Source organism: Blennius ocellaris, assembly GCF_963422515.1.
Source record: "Blennius ocellaris genome assembly, chromosome: 2".
NCBI classification, from domain to species: Eukaryota; Metazoa; Chordata; class Actinopteri; order Blenniiformes; family Blenniidae; genus Blennius; species Blennius ocellaris.
In genome coordinates, this window is record NC_137651.1 from 3,586,241 (window position 1) to 3,607,271 (window position 21,031).

The 21,031-nt window shown below is 40.6% G+C and overlaps 1 protein-coding gene across 1 annotated transcript in view; it reads right to left on the minus strand.

The window, feature by feature from the left end:
• Positions 1–1,563: 1,563 nt before the first annotated feature.
• tyw1 (tRNA-yW synthesizing protein 1 homolog) overlaps positions 1,564–21,031 on the minus strand; it is an 85,240-nt gene continuing 65,772 nt past the window's right edge. Inside the window, exons 15-16 of the mRNA XM_080506995.1 lie at positions 11,623–11,790; positions 1,564–2,872 (exon numbers count right to left, since the gene is read on the minus strand). Of these exons, the coding sequence (XP_080363121.1) occupies positions 2,651–2,872; positions 11,623–11,790 (390 nt within the window). The 3' untranslated portion in view covers positions 1,564–2,650. The remainder of the gene's footprint in view (positions 2,873–11,622; positions 11,791–21,031) is intronic.

The window sequence follows — 21,031 nt, forward strand, 5'->3', positions numbered from 1 at the left end:
GTCGTTTTAACAAAATACAAATCCAAAACCATCGTTTTCATGTTTGTTCAAATGAAATATCTGACATGATTTATGTCCAAATCTAATTTTTGTACTTTAATATTGTGGCTTTGATGCATTTCTTGAATGCCAGGAGAGTTCCTTCCTGACTCTCCTACTTCTTTCTGAAATGCGTTCCATAAACTATTTCCTGCCAATGTGGCACTTCATTCCATTGCTTTTTTTTTTAAAGATGTCCGTTCCAAATGATTACAGCAAATCTCATCCTTGCACTTCCTGCTTACCACTGTCCCACCTCATGCTCCCCGAGGCCCTCCGGTCATTACACGTCAGAACTCTGGGCTTTCCTACAAGAGGAAGAGCAGGTTTTCCCTCCAGAGACGAGTCACCTGCTCGCCATTATTCATCACACATGCTGGGTTGTGTGCAGTGAACCAAACGAAGCCACGGAAACCTCAGAGGAAACTCGCCAGGTCAACTCAATGTCACCCTTTTCAACCTATTTTCTATTTACAGGGGGGGGGATTGCACATTTGTTTCTGGAGCAACATTTTCCAGCTGAGAGGTTTTCTCTTTAGGCATTAAAAAAAATCAAAGCCCCATGTTGCTTCTTATTTATAGCTACACGGCTTCATAGCAGGAAATGTCAACCATCCACCGTTCACTCACCGAGGAGAGCATTCCCTCTCTTACTTTGCATATTCTCACACAACTCTAAACCGCACAACTTGGCTAATTGAAGAAAACTCAGAAAAGGACAAACTAGATGGGAGCTATCATCTTAATCACGAGTTTCCAGTGCTTCTTTTATTTGTTTAGCATCTTTAATTAGTCTTTTGAGAACAGAAAGAATGAAGAATAATTTAAAGAAAATTGCCACCGAGATAATTCATTCTTTATGAATTTGAGGTGAAATAATAATAAAGGTATACACCCTTGAATGGTGCTTTCCACTTTGTTTGGGGAGGTGTGCATGATTGCACTAGTGCAGGTTCCCCAATTCCAGGCCTGGAGGGCCGGCGTCCTTCACGTTTCAGCTCCCTCCCAGCTTCAGCACACCTCTGATGATGATGTCAAAGTCAAGCTTGTAAAGAAGCCAAGTAACAAGGCACTAATTGCATTCAGAAACCTAAAACATGCAGGACACCGGCCCTCCAGGCCTGGAATTGGGGAACCTGCTCAAGTGGAACGTTTATTCTGGCGTCAGCCAGCGCTGCCTCATCCGATTCCAGCTGTGTTGAAATGCTGCTCATGATCGATAGAAACCGCTGGTCAGAGCTTTACAATCCTGAAACTTCTGATTGAGCTCAGTTTTATCAGATGTTTGGTATCCTATGAATCACATATTTTCAGACTGTTTCAGATGTCTAACATCCAATGTTTTACTTCGAGTAACTGGCGACAATGGATTTGGACATTTTCATGGTCTCTATTTAAATAGATCTGCAGTTAGAAACACTAATATGTACTGTACTTAGAAATTCAGGGACGCATGAAGTAGCGTTTCTTAATGAATTACCAGAAAACCTGACACTTTATTTCAAACACATTTATTACAGTGACACATCCACAAACCTGCAGGGAGCGACATCAGTGACCTCACAAAACAAAACAAAACAAAACAGACCCAAGAATTTACATCTCCCTTTCCATTCATGTAAAACAAATCAGCATTAGCTTGATTTTTACATCTGGATTCACTGTAGCCTGTAACCTATAATCAGTACTTGTGAAAGCTTTGATTGCCCAACATGTGCCAGTGAATCAGTAGATCACATCTTAGAGATGAAGAATAGTCTATTTCAGTGCGTATTGTCTTATCTATTTTACCGAGACCTGTAAGACAGATCAGCCTCACCATTTCTAAGAATAAGATGACTGCAGCGCTTCATTTAGTAGCAATTTTTTTTCTTCAGTAACTATATCACCTGACAAAAGCAACATATTTCCTGCCGTCCCTTGCTCGCAGAAGTGAAACCAAGCAAAGCAAAAAAACCCAACCAAAACAAACCATTGTATTGAAAGTGTGAGGTCAGGGGGGCAATAAGAAGCTGTGAAGAGATGCTGCATCGATGCTCGCTCACTGCGGAGGAAACACAACCAACGCCTTGGCGAGTGGGCGCGGGGCTAAAGTGTCTGGGAAAGGCGCGTAAATCCCGCGGACGACATGAGGAGGAACGAAGGTGTCGCCCTTTACATGCTAATCACGTCCCGTCTGTTCAGCTGCATCGGATTCCCGGATTCTCACCAAAAACAACAACAACAACAACAACAACAACAACAAAACCGTCAATTAGGCGGGTAAATAAGCCACCTGAAGGTTCAACGTTAATTGAAACATCCCCTGATGCCACCAGGTGATTCTAAAGATCAAAGCCATTGACATTTGTGTGAATCAGACTTTGTGAAAGTGGGCCGTGCTAAACCTCTGAACACATTTAGAAATGAGCACAAAAACTAAAATGAAGGGGAATGTGTATGAAGCTTTTTTTTTTTTTTTTTTTTACAGCTTTTATCAGATCTTACGGCAAATATCAAAATTTTGTACAAAAGAAAAGAAAATATACAAAAGCAGCTGCGGGCACCAACAAGTAAACTCAATTAGAATGTAAATAAAACCATTTAACCCGGAATCTCTGTCGCCCGCCGGTCAGCACCCTGAGATGTCTTTGGTTTTATTGCGGCGCTGGAAGCGCGTGTCTGCCGGGTCGAAACCTTGTTCCCGGGCTCCGAACAGAGCCCAGCGCGGCGTCTTGGCCATGTAGTCCAAGGCGGAGAAGCTCTGCTGCCCGCCACTCTCCTCGTGGGCTTTAACCAGCTCCTGGAAACGCTCGTAGTCGATCCACGTCCACCACTCGCCCCCCACCTTGAACTGAAAGAGAGGGCAGAGAGACGAGGGGGCGGCGTTCATGGATCTGAGTGGGTGGAATCAATGAAGCTTCAGAAAGTCCTTTAATTACAGCATCTGCTTCGAATTTACCGCATGACCTCTTCACGACCAAGAGACGGAAATGACCAATTAAAAAAAATTCGCAAACAGAAAATAACAAAAAAAACTGTAAAGACAAAATAAGCTGGTGAGCTTGTTTTCCAATTATAATTTATGAAAACTGGCTTTTTCAAATATTCCATGCCTAATAAATGACTAAATGATTAACTAACTCAATAAATCACATGCATTATGAATTAATACACAAGAAAAATAGGTTCACTAATGACTTAAAAAATTACTTAATTAATGCATGAAGGACAAACAAATAATAACACTTCTTTTTTTCATCTCATGTCGCATACAGCTGATAGAAAAATCTAATTAAACACACAGCAGTCCATTGTTACCCAACATACTAATTTCATCGCAAATGTATGTTCATATTCATAGTAATCATCATGCAACCTCAGGGCCCAATATAAAATATCTGTGGTGTTATCTGTGTTGATCAAAAGATAGGGATTAGTTTTCTTCTGTACATTAATTCTTTGCTCAGCTTATTTCTTGTTTAAAAAAAACCAAAAAACCTTTTAGCTCAAAACAATAAAATGCAATTCATCATTTTTAATCACAATTGGATCCATCTTCAAAAAGTCGTGGACTCCACCTTCCACCTTCTCCTCCCATTCTGTCTTTTATAAATCACTGTTTCCTATTTTCCCTCACTGGGTTCTCCATCCGTCTCACCACAGTGGAGAGAAGAGGGAGATAAATGAACAGCAGAGTGAAGGAGAGTCGACTGACGTCATTCTGCCTCTCCGAGCCGTTGGTTTCCCCAGAACAGTGCAGAGGGTGAGGAGCATGACCTCCGCTTTCCCAGCATGCAACAGTGCTCTCAAGTGAAACTGAGTGGAAGTGGAAAAGCAAGGGGGGGGGGGGGGGGGGGGGGGGTCAAGGGTCAAGCTCAGGGACCCACTGTGGTGACTCCTCTGCTGCACACCGCTGGCAGCAACTACGTCACAACATTTAGAACATTTGGGAACAGTTTGGTTGTTTCTTCTGTTTCTTTTGCTGGTTGAACATGAGACATTTACGGGTCCTTGTGGGCTTCTAAGTAAAACATATCACACATGCTCACATCTACTTACAAAGGCAAGATTTGATATGCATATATATGGAGAGGAATCCCATGTCAATGTGGGGGGGGGGGGTAATAACCCATGTGGGTGGTGGTGGCGATCTCTGCAGACACGTAAACATTCATCAAGCACACACAAATCTATCCACAATCTCAGGCCATTCCGTTAGCCAGTTTAACTAAATGTAAGCATTCGTTGTTTACATTTCTTTCATTTTCTGAATACAAACATAAACACTATTGCCCAGGGGGCTGCAACCTGTATGACCAAAGGGGGCCATTTCTGTGATTTTCCATCTGATCAAATTTACCTGGAGTTGCAAAACACATTTGTCCAGCTTCTAAATTTCCTATATAAAGCAGTTCTAATACATATACAAAAGGTGTAGCTGTGTGTAACTGTATGTCGCCTTTTTGAAGTTTCAAGTACAATTTAGGATGGTCAATTTTTCCAAACATTTTCAGTTTAAGTTAAAGTTGAATATCAAATAAGATCAAATAAGTAATATCAAATAAATAAATAACTTAATTTCAAAATAAACAAATAAATAATATCAAATAAGATGGAATATCAAATAAAATGAGAAATTAAATAAGCAGTTTTTGAACATGAGAATGTACAAGGATTAATGGTGACTAATATTATCACAGAAAGGATGACATTAACTTAAACACAGCAAACACTATTTACATACAGGAAAGACATTTCAGCTGTTTTTCTCTTTTCCAAGCAGTTTTCCTTGTTTTTTTTCCATTTAAGCTTTTTTCCCCTTTTTTAGAAATTCTACGCATTTTAATCCCCCCCCCCCATTCCAGTTATTATGTCTTTTTAAAAATAATAATAAAATATAATTAGTTTAATATCTTTTTTTAATCTAAGGGATAAAAGTCCATTTTGAAAACGGGAGCCACAACAAGAGAGCCAAAGAGCCGCAGGTTGAAGACCCCTCATGTTGCACATCCATAACAAAAACCTCATGAGATGTTCAATCGATGGCTGCAGACAAACTTAGCATAGCAGCAGGGGAGCAAATGTGTCCCTCTTGGTTTTGACCTCAGGGCTTTTAGCTTTGAACAATTTAAAAGCTCTTTTGGGCGAGTCGCTGCTTTGTAAAATGAATGACTTCGCTGGCGTTTGCCAGTTCTTAGACCTCCCTGAAATGAAGCAATTTCAATGGGGGGGGGGGGGGGGAGAGATAATAATCACTGGATTTCTGCGAAAGCACGACTCAAAGTGAAGGACATAAGATTGTTAAGCCAGTTAAAGGCGTTCTGCTGGAAGTGATGCAGCTTCGCCTCCACCATGACAGAAAGCCTGCATTGTTAACGAAGCCCGAGGAGGAAATAGATTAAAAAAAAAAAAAAAGGAAAGAAGTTGTGCCTATTGGGAGTTCAAGTTTCTGTAAAAAGATATTTGTTCAGGTGACAACTCTGCGAACAATTCCAGTCTCTGCGCAGCAAAAGTAAAGCTGTCAGTGAGGTGGTTTGAACTCTGAGCTGAGGATCACAGCGAGCGAGTGCGACGGCTTTTATCAATGAAACACAAGGAGGAAGCTTCGCGGGTGAACACAGTGTCTGCCTTTAAATGATCAGCTGAACTGTTTTCCACTGAGAAATCTCATTCTCCAGATTTACTGAGGAAAATAATGAGACTTTTGCGCGGATTCACATGAACCGACTTGACCAGGAAGCCTCCCAGTGCTACAAATTCAGTGATGAGCTTGTGGAGTTCCTTCCTGCTTTTCTTTGGAACGGGACACGCCGTAGAAACGTCCTCGAGGAAATGAGATGAAAGAGGTTAAAAGGCTCATAAAGAAAGTTTGGAAGTGACAAAAATGCTCATGAAAAGGAAAGGCAAGATGACAGACAGAGTGTCGAAGGACAAAACAGCAAACTGACGGACTCGTGGCCGCAGAATGAGACTGACGTGCTTCTCCGAGTTGCATTTTGAGCTCCTCCGTTATGTAAGTTGACATTGAAACCCGGAGGAAATCATATTCTGGATTCACTGCCTGCAGACACTCTGCTGCAGGAAAGATTCAGGCCACTGAAGACACTTAACAGCAAAACATCAGACTCCCCGCTCACAGGAGGAACCGAAAAATGCCTTCAGCTCCCAAAGTCTGCTGGATTATTGATGACCGTCCAAACATGCATGCGCGCACGCACACGCACACGCACACACACACACACACACACACACACACACACACACACACACACACACACACACACACACACACACACACACACACACACACACACACACACACACACACACACACACACACACGTAAATATTTACAAAGAAGACATCGAGCCCATTCAAGCGTCTAGTTTTTGATTAAACTTTAATTTTATTTTTATTCTAAATTCCTCCTCTCTACTTTCTTTGTCTCTTTGCTCTGCTGTTATACTTTACGACCGACGCACAATTTTAAGTTGTTTGGTCTGATTAGAGGTGGAAAGTCGTGAAACATTTATTCTTTGTTGATGTACTTTAGTAGATTCAGCAGGTATTTATTTGGCAGAAGACTTTTTATTTTACCTCCTTACAAGTGAGGGGAAATATTTGTTTGTTGTTTTTATTTTTTCAAACTTACAATATTCAAAGTTTCAACTTCTATGAGGGCTTTTATTCAGAGTTGCAGTGAAAAGGGGAAAGCAGCTGATGGGAACACTGAAGCTGCAGGGCGGGTTCAATTAAAGTGGAATCAATGCTGGTTAATTATCACCTGCATATATTGAAAATATAATTGGGTTCCGTGTTGTGGAATTATTGCATGTACTGTATGAATTACAATAATGCTTGTTCATGTAATACAAAAACAATAGTCATGTTCAGTGTCATTGCATTCAACAACATATTCCCCGACACACCATGCAGGGACGTATGAACAAAATCAGTACAAGGTTCAAAAAGCTTTAAAAAGTGTATCAGTGTAGTTACAAAGGAGATCCTCTACATTTTTACTGTCACATAAATAAACTGATACTTTGGTTAATATATGTTTTACTAAAGTATCTTCCTGTGCATGTAGCTTCATCAAACCCATTTCTCTGGGCCAAAAAAACGATTGTTTTATTCAGGCCTGAAGGATGACGGTGTTGAAAACGAGCAGGAATGAGGCCACCTCTGCTCTAGAATTCATTCCTGAGTTTAATACAATTAGAGTCTCATTTAGCCTCATTGTGATTCCTTCATGATTGTAATGTTTACATGGTTACATGACTGCACATACATGCTAACAACCTTCTTATAATAAACAACTTATTTGCTACATTGAGAGGAAATGTGCTCCTTCTGTATATTGAAGGTTATATGAGGTCCTGATTACACACATTTGCTCAAGAAACAGCAAACTTGAGACTGTGTGTTGAGTTTAGCTTATTTCTTATGGATTTGAAGGACTTCCGCTCCACGTACACATTTAAATTCACTGTTCCAAGCAGTTTGCATTGTGTCCCGTCATTCAAATTCACAGCCATTATTAATAAATGGAGCAACTCTTAATTATTAACGGCTCTTGTCGCCACACTGACGACAAAAACACACGCAGCCTGTAAATTATAACTATTTCTGACAAAGAATTATTTTAGTCTCCTTGAAATGAGGTCGACTGAACTGAATGTGAGGTTTTGTTTTCTTCTTTAAAAGCACAGCCAAATCCCCCACAATGGAATAAATCCCATGGAATATTGACTTCAGGAGTCGATAATAACCAAATGTGTGACCATTACGAGGACATTCCTTAGACTGGGAACAATAAAAAGCTGACATGAAGTGGAACATTTATGAAGATGAACAGTTTTTCTTTGTTTTTTTTTTTTAGCCACAATGAGGAAATGGGTCCCCAGTCAGCCTTTTTAAAAGAAGTGATAAAAACAAAAACAAAACAAAGTGATAACAAACCAGCCATAAAGACACAGAAAAGAATTCAATTAAATAATAAACTGTTTAGGGAAAAGAAAAATAAGAATCAAAGGTGTGTTGGTAAGTAACTGTTATATAAAAACACTTTAACCACTCTGGTCCACGTGTCTCTTGTTTCCATGATGACTAGAGGAGCATCACATTTTACGACGGGTGTTTCCACAATTACTCCATGCGGCTCAACCATTTTCTTATTTGCACCACCTCTCTGAACACTTCCTGCATAATCTTTGTGGCTTTTACGGGCGATTTACCCAGAGAAAACTACACACAGTGAAAACACGACGCAAAAATTACTCAAGGAATCAAGCCAAGGTAGCAACCACGAGTCCACTGTGCAGCACCTCCACTCATTGAAAGTAGCGGCATTTGAGAAGAAACGTCATATGAAAGACAAGTATCCCTCATAGCGTTGCACGATATTGGATATGTGACAATGTCAAATATGTTGGTATTATTAAAACAAAAATATTGCCGACGACCAATGGCGATATAATCAGGAGAAGACTGATGCATCAGCGTGTCAAAATCACGTGTCCACGGGATTTCACGTTTCCCGTTCATTGTCATTGTGAAACGCACCGCGGTGCATTCTGGGTGCGGACTGCTCACAGCTCATTTGCATAAAGTTGGATCCAAAGCAGGTTCAGCAACTGCACACTATATTTCTAACACTAAATCTTTTCAGAAATACCTTTCACCGAACTGCTTTTTTTTTTTTTTTTTTTTTAGCAATAAAAGAAAAGGTCTGTTGGTTTGGTTTGAACTCCAGGAGCAGACAGCCCAGAGTTAAAACGTTTGTCCAATCAGGTCCAAGCTCTGCTACATGCTTCATGCTACATGCTAAAGAGTTTTTGGGATCCCATATGAGCAACGCTACACGATACACATGGTGGTAATATATCTGGGATAACTGCAATCTGTGTTCCTTGGGTAGTGCGTAGATAGACGCTATGCACTGCTATGCTGCTTTTCTTTAATGCTTGTTTGTACACATTCATTTCATGTTCAGTCTTTCAGTTTATTTGAGCTCAGAGTCAAGTGCATGAGCATCCAGCAAAACATGGCACATAGGACAAACACAAGGAGGGATTGTACGACGTGTGCTTCAAATTGAAGTTCGTCCCTGTTTTTCCTCCTCCCATGGAATGATATTCTCCAGAGATGCTTAAATAGCCTCAAAAATACACTGAGTGCAAAATGCTGTTCATTTTTCTCATGGTGGCTCAAACAAGCACTCAGAGCATTGAGCACCGACAGTGTGTCTGCGTGACTTGGAGCAGGAAGTGGAAAAGAGTGTGCGTGTGCGGGCGCGCGTGTGTGTGTGTGTGTGTGCGTGCGCAGAAGACACTGACATTTATAGGTGAAGAGGTGCAAATGAATGAAAGTGTTGCACCGTTGTGCTCCTGAGAGAAACGTAGCACGACAAAGAAAAAAAAAAAAAAGCCCTAGAATAGAAGAACGGCGGGAAGAGAGGCAGGTGGAAATCAGTCCAGTGAAATATTGATCGTGGTGTGTGAGAAGTAGAGAGGAATTGAATGAACAACATAGTTTTTAAAAGCTTATCTTGCTTGTGGAGAATGTGTTTGTTGGTTTGTGCGCATGATAACCTGAAATGTAATAATAGTCCTGCGTTTTTACACTTTAAGGGTTGGCATGTTGGTTTCACTACACTAAAGCAGACCAGAATATTTAGTTTAATGTGTGTGCACTATTTTTTTTAAATTATATTATCCATTCATGTATATGTGTATTTGTGCAGCCAAATCCTTTTTGATATCAGAATCGAGATCCAGTTAGTTCCTGCTCTTGAGCAGTTTTTGCTTCTTGTACCAAATTCAGCACAAAATAAACATTTCACTGTTCACTGGCAAAGCTTCTAAAAAGACACATCATGTGTCTTTCATTACAGAGTTCCTTTTGTCATAAATAGTCCTCAGACACATATTTACCAGGCAGGTGAATAACTCTGTAAGCAATCCAGGGAAAACAAGCTGCAAGTAAATAAAAACAAAGCAGGATTAGAAGTTTGTGCACTTCAAAAGAAACCCAGCTAATCCACTGAGTACAGCGAGCAGTTTATATCTGTGTGTTTGTGTGCCGACCGTCTTGAGAGAGCCAAGAAAACATTTAATCATCATTCATCAATTATTGACGGACGGCTTCTCTCGGCGGCGGCCAGCAGCGACTGATACCGTCTCGGGCGGCGTGCCTCTGTTGGAGTAAAACTACTCCGATGGCTGCATATTTCAACAAGAGGGCAGGCAGGAGACTAAATTATATCACTGATCAAACAAGACAAAAAAACATTTTTTATCACAGGAACCTGCAGAGAGATACCCGGTTATCAGCAAAGTTACTTTGAAAGAGAATTGATATTAAGGTTTGTGAATAGCACATCATTCCAAGAGATGCCACATGTGGTTAGAGGTAACCCACTGACATTACAGATAACTGCAGCGGAAAGCAGCCAGAGCCAGGGAGGACTAATGGACTTGAAATCAGTCTGTGTTTTTACATGTGTTTATGTACAGAACAACTGAGTCAGTCTACATTCAGCTGCTAACTTTTACAGGTTGACAAAGCAAATCATTACAACTGTTGAACTTGGTGAGTGCGGCACCATATGTTATTCTAGGAATTGAACCAGGGTCTCACACCCTCAAGGCACAAACCTTATATTGATGTCCACAACGACGTACATGTATGAAACAAATACATATAACTGGCAACGTCTTAGGTGATTTCTGTTATTGTGTTCCATTTTGAAAATGACTAACTGATGAAAAGATGTGCGAGTTATTAAAACTAAAGCCAATTCTTGTTCTCGAGTTGCGTGATGACTGGTGCAGGCTCACATTGTAGGATTATAACATGTGCGGTAAAAGACACTGGGTCAACATTGCTAATAAAGTTGAGGCCAAATTATTAATGTCGCCATTGTACACATTTGAACAAGTATAGGTTAGTGAAAGCTCATGAGCATTTAGTTACAGAATGTACACATACTGTACATCGTCACAAAAGGTAAAATGGTAAAAGGATTTAAATCGTAGCACTTTTCTTCTGTCCCAATGAGCTTTACATTGTTAATTCTATGATGTGACAAAGCTTTTTGGGAAATCTTTTCACTTTATTTGCTTCACATTTAACCCACATTCCTATATTTTCATTAATTCTATTTTATTTTATTCTCTAAACTGGATGCCTACAGACACTGCTGGTCCAGCAAAAACAATGCTCTTTATGTGTGGAAGCATGGGAATGACAATAAAGACCTTGAAACTTTAAAAGCTAAATAACTTTCTCTAAAAAGGCGTTTCCTTGGTATTTTCTCATGCTTGATGTTGTCTGGTGGACTGGATGGTTACAATTTGCAGAAAGAACAAGTGGACCCGAACTGGATAAGTCAACCAGGGCATGTAGACACAAAACCAAAGCCAAAGGTAACAGCAAGAAAAGTTGTTCAGCATTGGTGGAGCAGATTTTGAGAAATGCAAGCGCATTTAAAAGGGAAAAGGAACTCAAAACTCTATTGTTTAGAATAATTGTTGAAAAAGACCATCTATTAACACAAAAAGTCCTTACTTTTTGTGCAGGGTCTATTTGTGTTCTTACCTTTGTGTGTGCAATCAGCAAACAGTTTGAATGCTCGTGTTCGCAGGCGATCTCATACTGAGGCAGCATGTCAGCCAGCTGCTGGACGAAGGCGACCACTTCCTGGTGCCAGGGAACATTTGCCATGGTCAGAGTGCTGGCAGAGCTCTCCCCGCAGTACGTCACACCCTGGACACACACAAGCAACATGAGTAGAAACCAAGCGGAGGAAATACGAGGCTCCAGAACACAAAGACACATTGGAAGGAGCAGAAATGCAAGACAAAACAAATCAGAACATTATACAAATAAATACTCATTCAAGTAAATTCTTTGTATTTTTTTTATACATTTTTAACCACCTGTAGCGATTAGTACATGACCTAAAAAAATTAACTAACTCTTGTGCCTGCCTCTATAAGAGGTAAGGCAAAGATTACTATCCGAGGTGGTCATTTAATGTTATTATTTCGATTATTAATAATAGCAATGTATTGATCTGCCATTTTTTTCTGCAAGCCACATTTATTGTTATTGTTATGATTATTATTTTTTACTTCTGTGAGGAACTAGTTCCGCAGCACTGGGAACACAGACACATAAAGGACATCAAAACATGCAGAACATCTGGAAAAAGGTTGCCGCAACTTTCGTTAACGATTTGGTTTCCGAATAAATTGCCCTCAAAAATGTCCCTTACAAGGTGGATGAGAGAGGCACCTCATGGAGGAGATCAAAGGAGAGGCAGGCACACATAATTATAAGGTAATACTATTAATAATATCAACTGGTCCAACAATTTGTCCTCATGATGTGTCCCTCTGAAGAGTGAACCCCTGTTTCCAGGGGACACTTGACCTTGGATTTTAGGGTGTCCCTCCATCAGAGGTTTTAAGTATATATAATCTTTATAATGTATATACATTAGCAGCAGCCAAAATGTCAAATACAACACAAACCGAAAAAAGACTAACAAAGTTCATGAAAATGAATAAAACCTATAATACACTTTTTGTTGGGCATCTTATCACACGGTTGCACCAACAACAGCTCTTTATCGGTGTTAAATTTAGAAGCTGGGGCGTAATTTCCCATTTGGGTGGTGGGAAAAATCGAAGTGAAAAAGTATCTGGCTTTGGCCACGAAGATCAATGAGAACAGCAGGATGAAAGCTCGGCGTTTCGTGATCAATAGCTGCAAATCTGTGCCTCAGCTACAAGTGATGAGGACAGAGGGGCACTCAGAGGAGAACAATAGCCCCCGACGGCAGAGACAAGCTATCGATGGGCTCGGCTGGGAGCAGAAAGGAATGAGGTGGGCTATGAAAGGAAGACGTCTGGTGCCCTTTTCCATGTGACCCCAAGACAATCTGCTCCAAAGTCAGTACCCTCCGCAATCACATTCATCATTACTTTCTTTTAAAGATCCACATTAGCGTGGACACACCGCTGCAGTGTTACTCAAGCTCCAGCTCTTCAATAGTCATGAGGGTCTGGCTGTTGTGTGGTTCACACTTTTATTGTATTTCCATGTCCAGCTGTCACCGTGGGTCGAGACAGTTAAATGAGATTGACCTTTGTGTTCAGAACTTGCTTTCAGTGGCACAAACCCTTGAATTACACACCATAAACACTGCAGAGGTCACAAATGCAATCGACTCAGAATACTAAGAACTCTAACTCTACGTCCCAAGCCTGGGGAAGAAGTGCAAAGGTGAACGAGAACAGGGGAAAAATTCAAAAGTAATGATTGTGAGTTACACTAGATTTTGGAGAACGAGGCAGGTAAAACAGCAGAAAATGGTTGTAAAGTTAAAACGACGACCTTTCTTCCACCATTTTATTCCTGCATTTAAAATGTTTCACCAGAACAGACCTGCGAGATACTCATGTTGTTTTTTTTTTCAAAGCTTTCAATAGTCCTCGGAGTAAGGCACTGATGATGTAAACCTCAACACAAAACAATAAGGCTCAGGGTTAGTCTCAGCAAAGCCAATTCTATACATTTGTCTCCTTGAATGTTTTCTCCTGATTCAAGATCTTCCTCTCACAATGAAAATACATGCATGGTAGAATCAATGGGAACTCATGTCCAACTCATGATTAAAGCCCGAGTCTATTTAAAGAGTCTGCTTGTGGTTAACCTCGGAGAAGGTTTTGTCCTTCAGGAGGATGTTAAAGCTGCAGTGTTTGATTTCAAGTCTATTGTGTTGGAGTACTGAGTGGAAATGGTGAAGAGTGGTGATTATTTTATTCTGTTTTTCTTCATTATCCAACTGCAGCATTGTCACAGACGAGGCCAAGTATCTATAATAAAAGAGAAGTGGAGAAATCTTTCCATAGACAAAAGAAGTGACGGCCTGCCTCGTTTTCGCTCTTAAGAAAAATGTGCAGAATGTTCTTCAACGAGGACGGCGCTGAGTGTTTGTGTGTTTATTCATTCATGCCTTGTGCAAAATGCACGGCTGTGTTCAGCTATAGCACACATTTAGCAGTTTGTCAGGACAATGTTACGGTTCCACATGTTGCTTTGAGCAATTAAAAAAAAAAAAAAGTCACATAGTCACATAGTTTAAGTCACAATTCCTACATAATTTTTGATGATGTCTCTTGTGCTAACTTCTAGCAACACAACAACATAATCCATCCCGGGCCCGAGGCTTACCTGCTCTAAAACAATCAAACAACCTCTTTTAAATTCCTTTAGAAGAGGACCAGTCAAAGTGTCTCCAAATCTCTCATGGGTCTTAATAAACACACGTACAAGTGTTCAGTCATACACACAGCACCTGTGTGCCAGTGTGGTGTAACGGAGCCAAAGCAGCAGCTGTGCTACAGTAATTCTCTGATTGGCTGGCCAAGAACATTATTTGATCCTCACCCTGGTATTTCAGAGAGGAGAAACATGAGTAAATATGTGTGCTTGTGTGTATGGACGTGTTGGCAGGAGCAGAATGTGTGTAAGCATCTTAGTGAGAGAAAAAAGAAAAGTTCAAAAATAACTGCAGTTAATACAAAAGTAAATTTAAAACGCTTACCACTTAACGCACTGAATCGTGTTCCTAAGACTTAATACAAACACACATTTTGTAAAAAAAACCCACACAAAATCCCCCCATCGAAACTACTGTTACCTACATCACAGTGATAATTAAAGAGTGGATTCACTCTACATTAAAGTTTTCAAGTACATTTTATAACAGCACAAGTGATCTATCTATCTATCTAGCTATCTATATATAATAACCATACAATTGATAATATAATGGGTTACACAGTAGTGTAGTGGATTTGCACTCTTGCATCCCATCGACGATGTTCCCGGTTTGAGTGCAGCTTGGATTCAGGGGTTTTGCTGGAGTTTACATGTTTGAGCCTGGTTTTTTTTTTTATGTGCTATATAGACAAACTATTTTGAAATATCTTTAATCCTTATATAGTTTTCATATTTCAAGCTTTCATGATATTGTCATGGTCAATTTTACAATAGCCTGTCTGACCTTATCAAATGCTTAATTAATCCTAATAAATGTTTGGCAGACCAGGGACAGTGCATTTCTTCTCTTTTGATGAATCCCCCCCCCCCAAAAAAAAAAAAACAAAAAAAAAAACCCCAACACAATATGGCTATTTCATGTGATCCAGATATCACAACTCCCCACAATCTGAGCTTCCCTACATGCAATCAATGTAATTTCTATGTTTGAAAGCAGTAATTTGTCGAGAGAAACTGAAATCTTACCGCTCCTTTAGAGGTATTTACTTGTTTTTCTCAGTGGCACAGGTTCTGGAAATTGACCGACTATTTTAAGATTGCCATTCACGTCTCTCTGAGCCTGTCCACTCAGGAGCTGTGGGGGGTCTCTGACTTCAGGAGTGAACGGCAGCTATTTCTTCAGTAATTCAACCACATACAGGCTGCTTGTGGATTCCTCGCACAAAGCTAAACATACACACACAGTTGGATTGTTGGAGGCTGAAAATATAAGGGGGGGGGGGGGGGGGGGGGGGGGGGGGGGGGGGGGGTTGGAGGAGCGAGACATGGCAGGAACACTGGACAAAATTGATGAGAGACCTTGGAGTTATCAGCCTTGCCTGGAGGCCCACTGAATAAAGATCAAGTATACAGGACTCGGTATAAATCATGGAGCAAGAGGAGGGCGCAAAAAGGGAAGAGGGAAGAAGATCTCTGGAGATATATGAATGTGCTGTATCAACGAGAAGGTGCAGGAGAGAGCGGTGGAGCAAAGGAGTGAAAGCCTTCCACCTGTTCACATTATAATCTCTTTCTTTAATGGAAATCATAAATGTTGATCATCAAGGCCAAGCTCACTGTGCACATCTCACTAAATTTATCTCTGCGCATTGCCCAGCCCCTCTCACTCACTCGCTCGCCAACAAATTAATTTCCTTCCTGGGTGAGTGAAGGACCAGAGAGAGGTAAAGTGGTACTGATGCTGCCTTGGGATGATAAATCTCTAACTGGACAACAGCAGGACGGTGGACGGTGAATTGCATGGAGGAAATATTCTGCAGCACATGAGATGATGAACTCATAATTGATGAGCTAATAAGAAAGATCTCGCTGGTGGTGCTGGCGGAGACACTCACACCTATGCAGTCCATCATTTTCACAGGTCCACACTTCTAATAATTCTAACATATGCACAACTCTGGTGTGTGTATATATATATATATATATATATATATATATGTAGTCGGTCAATTTCCAGAACGTGTGCCACTGAGAAAAACATGTAAATACCTCTAAAGGAGCGGTAAGATTTCAGTTTCTCTCGACAAATTACTGCTTTCAAACATAGAAATTACATTATATATATATGCTGATCCAGTCGGATTTGTCCTTCATCTTGTCATCCATCCATCCATCTATCTATATCTATCTATATATATATATCTATCTTGTAGGATATAGATCCTACAAGATGAAGGACAAATCCGACTGGATCAGCAGTAAACCGTAAGAGGAAGAGAAGCACTTCATTTCATAAAGGTGAGAGTCATTTTTCTGGCATGGTTTGGGTTCACTTGTCATCTTAATCTCCACTTTTATGAAACATTTAAACCCTGGCAGGAAAGGTCTCTTTCACATCGAGCGCGCCTGCTTTCACACGGCCGGGAAAAAGTGCTCACTGAATAATTTACAGTAAAGATAAGATACAGCTGATCATTTGCCAAAGACTTTGCTGTCACCATCACAAAAGCAAGAAATCTTTTGTAGGAACAGAAACACTCTCCCTCCCGGGGATCGACAGAGGAGCTCCTCTGATCACTCATCATTGGTTTGCCTGGAGCAAAAAACGTCATACTGCCTCGAAGACACACCCACTCTCACCAACACAATAAAGCAAAAGCGTTCAATATTAAAAGCAAAACGCAGGTTATCAGGTCTGCTGGAGATTCTAAAGTGTTTTGTCACTATTATGCAAAACCAACTTTGATGAGCACAGAGCAGTCAAGCACTCTATATTCTTATGCAAGAGCATTGCACACACACACACACACAAAAGCAGTTTTGGGGGTTTTCTCCACCCAGATTAAGGAGACGACTCTGGAATATACCTGAAGTTAAACAAGCTGCTGGTCCCATTCAGGCTGACCGTACGCGGCTTCTCGTGATTTAGAGCCGTACTTCTCAATATGGGGTCTTGCCTACGGCTGTGAAGTTTTCAAAAGTACGGTAAATGTGCACGTCAAAGAAAACTAGCATAAGAAACCTTCTTATTGTGGAAACTGCCTGTTGCTTGAACTTGAAGGCTCCTGAGCTTTTGTATGTTGGTGACAGTGGGTGTATTCCCCAACGTTAGGCTTCACTGTAAAGGTTTGAGGGTGATCCACCCTGCATCAGAGGAGATCTGTGTGGCTCGGAGCAAAGAATATAAATAATTAGCGAAAACTCAATTGAAAATCAATTGTCAAGTGTTGGTTCATTGTCTGTGTTAAATCTTCCTTCAATGAAAAAACAGTTTTGTTCAGGAGAACTGCCAAATAAAGTTAAGTAATAAAATATAAAAAATATACAACTTGGTTTTTAAGCACTGTGCTGTCATAGGTTTGAGATAAATGTGAAGATTAAAGACAATCTGTTGTCTTTTCCACAAAAACAAGACAAAAGATTTGGGTAATATGTAGAAAATAGTGGGAAAATGCAGTAATTCAAAGCCAATTTATATTTACAAGAAAAACTGTAAATAACAAGAAGCCACATCTAATAAAGAATATTGGCTCACAACATACGCGGGTATAGTCGTCTAAAAAACTGGAAAAAGCAACCAGTCAGTACCGGCACTCAGTATAAAAAGAGCATTTTAGAAAAGCAGAGTCTTAAGATTTCTGCCACAATTTCAGTAAAGCAGTGAGTAATTTGAAGACCTGACATCCATGTTAAATAATTTCAAATATTTCAGAGACATCAGTGTCAAACGCTGCTCATCTCCGTGGCACCCCACTGCATCAAGATCAGGGCCAATTTCATCCTAGAAAACCACGACAAGGGCTCAGGGACACCTCGAGAAATCACAGTTCACAAATGTAATACACAAGTGCAAGGCAAAACTGTATCACGCAGAGAAGAACTCACATGTGAACAAAATTCATTTAAAAATAAAACTCTGTATTTAAGCTAAAGTTTAATTATTCATGCACATCCTTGTTGCCACATCCTGAGTTTTTTCCCCCCAACATTGTTGCTGCCATCAAATTCAAAATGACCTAATATTTTTTTTGAGAGGCATATAGAAAGCCTCTCATTGTGTTTTACAGAACCTCATTTTCAAAATGTCCAGCACAGCAGAAAATGTCAAAATGTGATGCATCTTGCTTCCGCTCTTGGCTTCACTCTCTGTGTGATAAGTGGCAGTGGTGCATGAATGAAGCGGGGAAAATGTGAGCAGAGTTCGATTATTTTTACAGCGTCACTCCCAGCAGAGAGTCTGGCCCGTAGAGCTTTATGTGATGAGTAACTCCCTCCGAGTTTCCCTCCACTGCAGAGTTCCCTGCTGCCTTGTTAGTGTTGTGCTTGTTCTGTTGTGATGAAATGTCATGAAGTGTTGGATCAATACACACTCAAATGAGAAACCTTTAGCGGTAGAGTTGGCTTCAGTGGATATCGTGCCATCTGAGTTCAACCCCCCCCACTTATCAATTTATCTTAAACTGCAACATGCAGACTTCAAGTGGTTGATATTGACGAGATAAGATTGCCTCTCAGACTGTGTGGTGCTTGTCAAAAACATAGGTGAGCTCTAAACTTGGTGTGACAACCTATTCTGCCATAATAACTGATCTTCCATGGCCATGTCTCTGCTGGGGGTCCGCTTCTGAAAATAGCATTACTTTTGCTGCAGCCCAGCACGAGCTGAGCTCTGTGGGGAAAGTCGAGCTCCTGTGTGTCAATAGGAGAAGACTGTTGATCTGTTTATTGTAATCATCAACTATGTGTTAAGTATCGCCATGGCCACCTTTTGGTCCACACAACTAGCATTTTTACAATGAGTCTGACCAGAGGAACCAATATTTGAAACAAATCTGCAATGCGTCGGCATTTAAGAGATTTCGCCAGCTCCTCGGTGGTGATTGTATTTCGATTGACAGCAGTTGCATCATGAGGATGTTGTGACGGTGTGATTAAGCCAGGCTGAAGCGCACCGTGTCCACTGTACCAGACACAAACTGTAGAGGTAGATTCGTCTGCTGGCCCTGCTAACCATGCTCATTTGACACAATCACACTCAAGGCTCAAGCATGTTTGACGCTAGATGTGGCGGGATGCGGCTGAAACGGTTTGTTCTGTCTGTTTTCAGTATGTGTGGAATTTGGCACTCAGGGGAGTAATACCGCCAATGACCTGTGGGGCCAGTGTTGTGCAGTGCAGCTCATGTGCGACTAGCAAAAGGAACAACAGAACTTGGAATGTGACAGCAATTGTGGATCTCGGTGGAAAAACTGTGTGAATGCGTGTGTGGATGGAAAAACACCGAGCATGTTGTCTGAGCTTCGGGACAAAGAAGCTATGAAAACAGTTGGTAGAGTTGTTGGTCTACTATAACACACTATACTCTAGATGTATTGATTTATAACCACGCCAACGTAAAAGATCTGTGGGGGTATGACACATGGCAATGTTTAAAAGGCACGTACCAATTTATATCTGTAAAGGAAGTGTATTTGGACCTTATCACAAAATCGAACAACCAACTTAGGCAACATTTACACGACACTGTTCCAAATAACAACGTCTCACTCGTTTCAGAAAGGTTTAGCTTTTACACTGCAACTTTCTGAAAAAGATCTCCGTTTACACAGCAGGAACACTGAAAACGATGCAGTTAGCATGCCAGGCCATGAGGTGGGGCTCTTGCTTGTTTTTGTAATGAAACCACACATACATGCGTGCAGAGAACAATATGCTAAACAAGTTAACATAATTGGGAGTACCCAACATGCGTATGGACTGGGGAAAAATCAAAGTACCATCTTGGGAGCCGATTTGAAAAGGTGACTTTTGCAGGGGCTCCGAGCGCCGTGGTCACGTAACAGGACACCCAAAACATGACAACATTACACTTTTACTCATTTTCGTGTAAACAGAGCCTAAGATTAGTGGATTGCCAGGCCAATTTGAAAAGCCACACCATGGCACTCACATTTGTTTCTTTAGTTGTAATTCTATTAATTAAATATTCCACGTTTTCATTTCTCATATTTCATTACCTTTAAATACACTACTATGATAGTTTATGCATTAAAGGTATGTTCTTTGCAGTAAAGATCATTATTTACTTTAATCAAACTCACAATTGGGTTTCTTTAGGGTCCACTGCATGGCACCACCTCCTTCGGATCCTCAGTAAAAGATTGCTTCTTTTAAATAAAGTGAGATGCCTTATCAGAAAAAGTCTGCAGTGTAATAGGGTGGTTTATTTACTTCTATTGGAGTCTTGTTAAAAGTACAAAGTTAAAGAACTGGACTGTCTGTGATGTCCGTTGTTAACTTGTCAACGTGCATATTTTCTTACTCATCCACATAAACGCAAGAAAGTCCGACAAATAGTTGCACCCAAAGCCAACGTAGTCCAATAACAATGCAGTAACACAACACTCGGGGGAGAAAAACACAAGTGCAGTGTATAATGTAGAAAACGGCTTGAAGAAAACAGGTGAGAGTTATAATTGCAAATATTGTATAATTGCTCGTAGAAATTGCTTTGACATTTGACGGCACATGACAGACATGTGTACGGATCTGAAAAATAACAGGTTGAGGACGATCGTGTCACTGCATGACGGCATACAGTCGAGGCAACGAATTAGTTCACACTTGCCGGGTTTGGTTCCATTAAAACGAACCCTGGTGAGTGTGATTCATTTCTGTGAGTGTGAGCAGCTGCTGTCTGAAGTGTGTGTTACGT